A 9,668-nucleotide genomic window follows, 5' to 3' on the forward strand; every position below is an offset into this window, starting at 1 on the left:
AAGAGCATCAGCTTTAACATTCTTCGTACCTGGACGATAGGAAATGGAGAAATTAAATTGAGTAAAAAATAAAGCCCAACGTGCTTGGCGGGGGTTAAGTCTCTTAGCTTTCAAATATATTCTAGGTTTTTGTGATCGGTTAGTACAGTGAAAGGATGTTGTGCATGATGGTAGTTGGTGTGGGTCAGTTCTTGTTGGCCTCCACCTTCTGGATACCCTGGTCGCTGATGTTGTAACTAAGGAACTGCACTGAGGGTTGATGGAAGGAGCACTTCTCTGCTTTGAGGAATAGGTGGAACTCTCTCAGGCGTTTCAGGACCACTGCAACGTGGTGGCGATGTTCGGTCATGCTCCGGGAGTAAACGAGGATGATTTTTTTGGACTTCGTGCATAAAATATATAGGTATATTACTCATTAGTCATTAAATATTTAAGATCATATCCACTAAATGATTAAAGGATTAGAATTCTTATCATAACTTTTTGTAAGCCTGGTATAAAGCTGACATATGCTAAGTTTGGAGAAGATCTGGAATAAACATAAATACAATTGTTAAGGCTTTAATCAAAGATTTAGAGAAAACAAGATTTTAAATACTATCAAGCTGCAGTTGCAAATTTGTTAGCAAAAAATGTTAACTGCTTATTAGAAAAAGTTATATCTTATATCTTTGCAGTGCTTTGATAAATCAAAATTATTTTAACAATTTGTCCTAAAGGGTCTTGGGATGATGTGTGCCAAGTGCCAGGAGTTTCGAATTATAAAAAGTATTTTTTTCAGAAAATTATAAATGGTGAAAAAACAAACAGACATATAGATTCTTGTAGGTCTTGACTTAAGGATTCAGAGGAAAATGGGATTGATTCCAGTCTCTCTGAATTATGGTCTCAGACATCCAAACACTTTTAGGGCAGAAAAAGAATATTCGGCAAAACAGTAAAAAATACAATAGGGTTCCAGCACCATTTTAATAGCATCTCTAAAACAATACAGGCCAATACATAAACCATTAAATTCTTTATTGAGACAGGTTACTTATACATACATTATCTCTTATTCTTGTCTCTAAAGTGCTCCAAAAAATAAATAATCCATCAAAAAACTACAAAACATTCCACAAACATAGAGAATGTAGGAAAAATACCAGTATAAACTGGAGAGATTAAATTACTTCAATTTAATTTGGTAGAGCAGTGTCTCTTTTGACTGCACGTTATGTATTGGAGATGAAACTAATTTCAGTTTATCAGTAAAGAATGCAGGAGAGGCTATGTAATTGTAATGGAAGATATCCAAAGTCTTTGAAAGATCAAAATTGTAACAACTTTAGAAGATCTAAAGCAAAAGACATTTCCGGTGTATAAAGAGTCCAGGTCATGTATTTCATTCCAGGGCAGGTCATTACGGAAACGTATTGCATTCACTTGAGAAAAAAAAAATCTACTCTGTTTTTCTGAATTAATGAGTTAATTATCTCAGAATTACGAGATAATTTTTCATGAAAAAAAAAGGTTTTGCTCTGTTTTTCTGAATTAATGACTTAATTATCTCAAAATTATGAGATAATGTTTTCTTGAAATAAAAATATTTGCTCTGTTTTTCTGAATTAATGACTTAATTATCTCAGAATTCTGAGATAATTAAGTCATTAATTCAGAAAAACAGAGCAAATTTTTTTTTTATGAAAAATTATCACATAATTCTGAGATAATTAAGTCGTTAATTCAGAAAAACAGAACAAAATATTTTTTTATGAAAAATTATCTCATAATTCTGAGATAATTAAGTCATTAATTCAGAAAAACAGAGCAAAAAAAAAAACATGAAAAATGATCCTGTAATTCTGAGATAATTAACTCGTTAATTCAGAAAAACAGAGTAGATTTTTTTTCCTCAAGTGAATGCAATACGCTTCCGTAGGTCATAGATTAAGATAAACTTAATATAAAAATGCACTGGAGCTTTGCATAGCCTTGTCTGCATAACACTGCATCATAATATAGCAAAATATGAATGACATCATATTAACTTTCATAGGAATCATTATTCATGTCTCTGCAATTAATTACATATCCAGAATATCTCCAGCTGGTCTAGTTAGTCCGGCAAAATGTAAAGTGCTGTAACGGACAGTCTTTTTCTAGCACACATTCATACAGTATATTTGTCTTAAGAAGTGTTCAAACAAGCCTGAATGAACTTGACAAAAATCTTTGGGTGACAATTTTCCCTTACAAATACAAGTGTATATTACAATTTAAACATAATACTAATTACATGCTGCTTTCCCCTGAGTGGCCATCTTATAATGGTGCAGGGTTGACGTATTTTTTAGGACAACCCGGAAGTTAGCATCATCCTCAAAAACGCAACATGATTTCTCCATTGAAGTAAAAGTTTAAAAGAGAAATCACAAGAGGATATTACTGATATATTTTATATCATAGAATAAAAGGGGTTTTACATCTTGAGTTTGTGTTCACCACAGACCTTATTTCAAGCATTTAACCAAAACCATTGACTTTAGGACGATGGAACCAGTGCTACAATGCTAACTCGTTTCCAGGTTTTGGCCTACAAGAATACACCATCCCAGCAATACTCTATAGAGGATGAAGAGGATTCAGGAGTATCCCCTGTCTCTGGAGGGAACTGTAAACTATGATGATCCTCTCTTATTCACAGTCTATAATATTACAGTCTCCACTGCAAAACAGTGGTTTTACTGATACTGTCCATAACCACGTGTCTCTTGGCCTTCTTTGGGAGGAAGCTGACTCGGGTCCTCCACAAAGGGACTCGCTGTTGATGAAGAGAAGATGCAGATAGTGAACACCTCTGAAGCAGCTTCAACAAAACTAAGTGCAGAACAAAACTAAATGTATAAAAATCTGTATCTATTACAAATGATTTATGTAATATCACAGGGTTTTAAAGTATGTAGCACAGCACCTGACACACGCAGGTAAAGAAAAAAGATATCGTGGCCATGAATTCAGAATTCCTTCTCTTGGTTTAGGTCAATAGTGGCCACGCTGCACTAATTTGTTCCCCCATTTTAATTGAGTTAAATTGTTACATTGCCATGGATTAGTACAATCTTGGCATGATTTACACAAATTAATAAAACAAGGCAACAAATGAAAATGTCATCGAAATGAATTCTTAATCCACGGCCACAATATGATATCTATATTTTCTTGCTGCGCGGGGCTCCGTATGAAAGGAATAGTTTGTGCATGAATAAAAATATCTTAGTTGTTTAAAACTTAATGATTTTCCTGTGTTTTAGATATACTTTGTGTACCAAAAAAAAAAAAGAACAAATCACAATTTGGAAATTTGGAACAACATGACAAAATTTGTATTGTTGTGTAAATAATTCCTAAATTGAATCAACTCTCTGAATCACCCAGACCTACACTTTTGAAAATAAAGGTTCGAAAAGGAGCTTTTCAAAGCGATACAACACAAGAACCATTTCGAGAACCCCAATGAACTTTTTTTTAAAGTCCCCCTATTATGCTATTTGTAACGTTCATTTTGTTTTAGAGGTCTCCTACAAAAGGTTTACATGCATCCAAAAACTTTTGGATGCATGTAAAAGATTCAGTCTCTCTTCTTTTCTTACAGCGTGTGTCAGAAACGAAACGCCTACCATATCTGAATTTCAGCTCCGTAAGCTTGCTCAGCACTTGATACACAGTGGCGTGTGTTAGCGTTGTCCTTATCAATTCAAACGGGAGTCCTCATTATTTTGAAGTGGATTCGCAGTGCTGAAAACAGTGTCTTCTCAACATGTTGACAACACAAACCAAACTCTTCCAGGACAGGGTTTGAGGGCGGTGCAAAGTAGACGTTGTTCACGGCCAGCCAATGAAGACCATAGGCTGGCATTATGCAAATTTGTTACATTGTTAGGTAGGTATGTAACAGGAAGTGAGACCTGACTTGTTTGACGACTCATTTCAGCATTTCAGTTTTCCTTAAAAAAAACCTCTTCATGCCTTAAAATAGCTTGAATGTAACTCTACACCCTTGCCTCATTTAGTATACGCGGTTCTATGTATTATTGTATTATAGTGTATTGTGTAACTCACGATTCTGAAACTGCTGTGCTGTATATCTAGTAAGAAGTATCCCAAAGCCCTCGATTAGTGCAAGCAGAATTCCCCCCATCATTGCAGAGCCCACCATGGCTAGTGGACCACCTGAAATACAAACATTGCAAACATATTTTCAATGATCCAGAGGTAATAGCAAGACTAAAGATTTATGCAGCATGTATGCTATTACAGAACAGTCCAGATCATCATAAGATTATTTCCAGTAGGTCACTATACCTCAAATGTCAAAGACTGGAATACACTACACAACTTTAGCTCAGATTTTTGGCCCGATCTGCAGTATGGACGAGTCAACACTAGCTGCCTAAATTTAGAGCCATGCCTGCAGACTTTGGGCAGTCGGAGTTGACAGATTTTGTGTAGAAATCGTGCAGTGCTTGATTGGCACAGATTTTTTAGCTTCAGACTCTTGCCGATTTTAGAACACATAGGGCTAGATTTACTAAACAGGGCAAATTAGCGCGAGTTCCCAAAAAGCGCTGATGGGAGTGGAAAGTTCTGTGGCTGATCTACTGGTGACGCACAAATTAAAGAACACAGACGTAGCTGGATCATTTCCATAATGACCAACTCAATCTACCAAGAGCAGCGCAATTTAGAATCTGGTTTAAGATGATAAATAATAGCGCAAATACCAGTAAATTGACTAGTAAATCACCTTGCATGATTCATTTAAATACTCTCCTCCCATAAATTTGGCATTTGAAAGGGAAACTCCTACAAATGGATATGCAATAAGGTCAGCCACAAAAATAACCCTGTCCACACCTTTCAGTGCTAATTTTTCTTTAGTAAATCCTGATAGTTTTTTAACGCCAAAAGAGGGTTTGCGTTGGCGCAAGCTGTTGGTAAATCTGGCCCCTACTACTTGCACAACTACTTCCGCGTTCTACTTAGTACATATCGGGAGTTTCCGTTCAGCACAAATACATACAGTACATGAGAATACAGATTATCACTACGTTTTATGGTTGCCAATTGCTTAAATCAATGAATAATGATCTCTATATTAATTATCTTGAGCCTGCTGAAATGTTCCTATAAATATATTTTCTTTCCAACTGTGCATTCTGAATAATAAATAGGCTAAATATATTTATCCACTAACCTGCAGCAGTCCAATTCTCGTCTTCTCGTTAATAGTGGTTTTCTCTTACTGATATGTCATACCTATTGAGTTCACATTTTTAAATGAATTTGACTTAATGAAAAGAATTTCTTGCATTGGTGCTTTATTCAAGTCTTTTAAAATAGTTGAATGAATGAATGCTCGGTAGGTGGCTGTAACGATGTTAAATAAACTATGCTATTTAATTCATCTTTAACAGTAACGCATACAGCGTAGAGGAGCATGACAGTCAACTACTTTGAATAGTAATTAAGCATTTTGGGCATAAACATGTAAAAAGATTGATTTTGAAAAATATATAATCCAAATAAATAAATGTTCCAAATACAAATTTCCATTTTAATTTTTTAATCTTAACGCGGACACTCATTTTAGGCGGCGTTTGTTCAACTCAATGACCACAGTACATTGAAAGTAAACAACCGGAAATAAGTGAGACTATTTTCAAACGGAAGTGCGTCACGAAGCTCAGTGCAAATGGTCCATTGTTTTCATTTGTCATGTTTCAGTGTGAATTTGTTGTTTATGGAATGACTTGAAAGTCTGGTAGTGTGTGATTCCCAGGCTTTCATTTGTAACCATTTGACAGGTATATGACACCTGGGGCCCTATTTTAACGATCTGAAACGCAAGTGTCAAAGCGCAAAGCGCAAGTAACTTTGTGGGCGGGTCTTGGCGCTGTTGCTATTTTCCCGGCGGGATAAATGACTCTTGCGCCCGGCGCAAATCTAAAATGGGTTGGTCTGAAGTAGCTTCATTATTCATAGGTGTGGTTTGGGCGTAACGTGAAATAAACCAATCAGAGCGTCATCTCACATTCCCTTTAAGAGCAGGCGCGCTTGTTCTATAGCGGATTCCTATTATAACGGCGGATTTGCCAGGCGCGCGCCAGGAGCGGTTCACAGCCAAGGAGAGCAACGCTCTCGTCAGGGACGTTGGGGATGGAGAAACCCACCCAAATTAACTTCGGTTAAAAAGGCGTATGATAATTTGGGTAAATGTGTAAGCTAGATGTATGCTTTTATAATAAACTATCTATCTATCTATCTATCTATCTATCTATCTATCTATCGTAATAATGTATGATTTGCAAAAATGAAAACTGCTGCTTCTGTGTAGATGAGAGAATCAAAGTGTATGCGCATTGTGCACACGCTACATTGATTAAGGCCAAGCATGCGCCCTTAAAATAGCATATGAATAACATGCGCAACGCGCCACTGACTTTAAACTATTTTTTCCTGGTTAGTGGCGCAATTGTTTTCTAAACCTGCAAGATAGCATGAAGGAACGTTTGCGCCGGAACACGCCTCCTCTTTGCGCTGAACCGCCCCGGGGAGCGCAAGTTCATTCCCTAGTTTAGCGACGTGCTTCTGTGGAGGGAAAAGCGCGCTTTGCGCGGGTTCAAACTAGGAATGATACATGCGTCAGTGTACAAAGTCAATTGCGCTGGGTGCAAGATAGGGCCCCTGATGTTTTAAAATCTCTTTAGTGTTTAAAAGCCGTGTAGTGTATTCCAGCAGTCACATTATTATTGTATTGTGCAGTCAGGCCGAGATTTTGTGGCGCAAAAAAGGTAAATCGTCCATTACTAGCATAGCAATTGTATGAAGCACTGCTCGCACAGAAGTCACTTCAAAGCACGCAGCTTTCTGTTGGTCAGCGTGGCGAAATCACATAATGAAAAATATGTGAGGCAAAATATTTCAGCCTGATGCGAAATTCCCAATCGCACGGATTCCCATTGAAATGACTGGATTTCGACAGTGAAATTTTGCTGACCAATGGTAAATGTGAACAAAGCATTAATGTCTAATACTATGGAAGAATACTGATAACAGAATAATAACCACTATGCTAATCTTACTGCGTGCAGCCAGTATAGCTCCAGTCATGGCTCCACTGGTGATGGAGTTCCAAGGGTCTTCCTTACCCCGTAAACGCACAAGACCACAGTCTATGGTGGAAAAGAGTCCACCCCACACAGCAAAACTACCTGCAAAAAAAAAAAAAACAGAACCCATGCCACAATATATAGTGATTAGTGAATCACTGATATACAGTACAAATTACAAAATGCTAAAACAGTTTTATTCCACACAAGATCAGACCAAGAAATAATACAAAAAATGATTCTGCAACATCACCTCCAATTTGTGGTGCTCTTACTCTCACAGCATTTGCGCTCCCTCTTAGCCTGTGTCGTACACCCTAAAGTAACAGAGGGGGTTTATTAGTAGTAAATGTATTGTATTGTGTATTAGTGATAGTAATTGTTGAGCTCAGTTGTTTTATTGGTGTCAGTGAAGCATACCACAGGTGCGTTCCGAAAGCCTTTAACTGACTGGAACACCCCCCCTCCAATTGCCCCCATGGTAAATGCACCTCCACAATCATCAACAATCCTCCATGGACTAAAAAAAAGATTAGATAATAGAGCTGTTATTAAGTTATTATATTACTGTATCATGTGTGATGCATGATTTTTTGAGGCGTCTAAATGACCAACACACAAAACTTTGCTGAAAACCCTGTTGTACAAAATCTTCTTCATGCCTTCTGCCATCTAATTTAGTCAATACTTTTTTTTTTTTTGCAAGTAAAAGGCCTTTTAACATTACTCTAAAAATGTCCCCCCTTCAGGTCTTTTTTTTGTAACGTTTTTAAAAAGGTAAACATAAGAATAACTTTTATACTGTTATTAATATTTCAAGATAAACATTTCCTGGCCTGAAGGACTTAGGTTTACTTGATTATCCATACATTATTGTGTTACAAAAATCATATTGTGATACAATAGGCGCTCAAACATCATTGTATTGAACTGCATTTTATGTTTTGCCCACCACAATTAAAAAACTAAAAATAATAAGCACTTAAATATCATCTTCATAAGACATATTATTGAGAGATATACAGTGATAACAGATTTTTATAAGTACTTATAATTTATGTAAGTAGTCTGTTATATTGTTATAAAGATCTCATTGATTTACATAAAAAAAAAAAAACATAAAAACACACATGCAAGATTTTATTTTATATTTACCTAATAATTCGATAAACTGCTCCATTTAAAACTATAGATTTTCATATGATTTTCTATTATTTATTTTCAGGGATAATGATTTTTTTTATTATATAAGAGTTAATGTCTATATTATTTCATATGGCTTTACAAGGATAAATCGTTTTATTATGTCAACGAACTCAATACTAAACAAATAGTAGCAGCTGTCAGTGAAGGAAAAGAGCGAGCATTGTGCCTCTTCAGTGCTGAGATAATATCGTACATGATAGCATGTTTATCAAACACTCGGTGTAAAGTGTCAACAGTGTGTCTGAACTGTTACAGCAGGCTATAGAGAATGTCAGCTGAGAAACAAACCGATGCACGATACGAAAACTAATGAGAATAAACACTTCAAATAACAGCTGAAGTGCGGACCCGTCAGAAGTGAAGTCAGGATGTAGGCTACTTTACCAGGGTTCACGGGCATATTCCTCCATGATAAACAGCTGACGTCAGAGCGGTTACGCAATTGTCCGTGACAGAAGGTTCAGTGTAGAACCAATGAAATGGGTCCTGATGTATAAACATTGCTTACGCACAAAAAAGTCATTGAAATCTCTGTACGCAATTTTCCACGCAAATATCGAGATTTATAAAATACAAAATTATTGTAAATATACGCGCACCGTCGTACGCATTTTGGAGAGAGCAATGAAGTAAACATAATGATTTTAAACTGTTTCATTTTGATATACAATAAATATTCCACTCTCATTATCGGAGTTAATCACTCAAATTACATAAAGTGATTATCCAGAAGTTATATTACAAAATAAAATTGTATTTTTTCACGTGGATTAGATTATGCATATGAAAATCACATGCAGATGATATATTATAGTAAACTAGTTATACCTTAGTAACTATAGTAAATAACTTAGAGTTATTTTGGGGATTATTTTGACTTGGTTTTATAAAGGGATTTTTGCGCAGGTTTTATAAATGTGAAAACTCAGGATGAAATCTAATCTACGTAAAGTTTTATACATGAGGAGGCCCCAGAAGTAATCGTTTTGTTTTAGCCTAGGCTGCTGGACATATTTTTCCACTAAAAGTAGCCTATATGCGAGGACTTGAGTCTGACACTATGCCATAGGATTTATATTTGTTCTATTCAGTGAACTGGCTGAATCGGTTAGCAAAATCATAATCTCTACAATGAACACGTTTCATAATAGGCATATTTAAAAACAAAGCAACACACATAAGTGCAAACAGCTTAATGTTCCTGGCCAATAAAAATAGGTAGGTACATTAAATGATCAATTAACAATTTGACAGATTCCTGTCTGAAAAGATTTTAGAGCGCAATGCATGCATTGACAGTCGCTTAGCGAT

General features: G+C 36.0%; 1 protein-coding gene across 1 annotated transcript; it reads right to left on the bottom strand.

Annotated features, from left to right (window-relative positions):
* Positions 1-1,003: 1,003 nt before the first annotated feature.
* On the bottom strand, positions 1,004-8,821 carry timm17b (translocase of inner mitochondrial membrane 17 homolog B (yeast)). Its single transcript, XM_084389280.1, has 6 exons — positions 8,742-8,821; positions 7,572-7,671; positions 7,405-7,468; positions 7,125-7,253; positions 4,102-4,212; positions 1,004-2,803 (listed from the first exon to the last, which is right to left on the bottom strand). The coding sequence occupies exons 1-6, from the start codon at positions 8,765-8,767 to the stop codon at positions 2,724-2,726; spliced, it is 510 nt and encodes a 169-aa protein (XP_084245406.1). The 5' UTR covers positions 8,768-8,821; the 3' UTR covers positions 1,004-2,723.
* Between the last annotated feature and the right edge of the window lie 847 nt (positions 8,822-9,668).

This window comes from Rutilus rutilus (assembly GCF_951802725.1).
Source record: "Rutilus rutilus genome assembly, chromosome: 19".
In the NCBI taxonomy this organism is placed as follows: Eukaryota; Metazoa; Chordata; class Actinopteri; order Cypriniformes; family Leuciscidae; genus Rutilus; species Rutilus rutilus.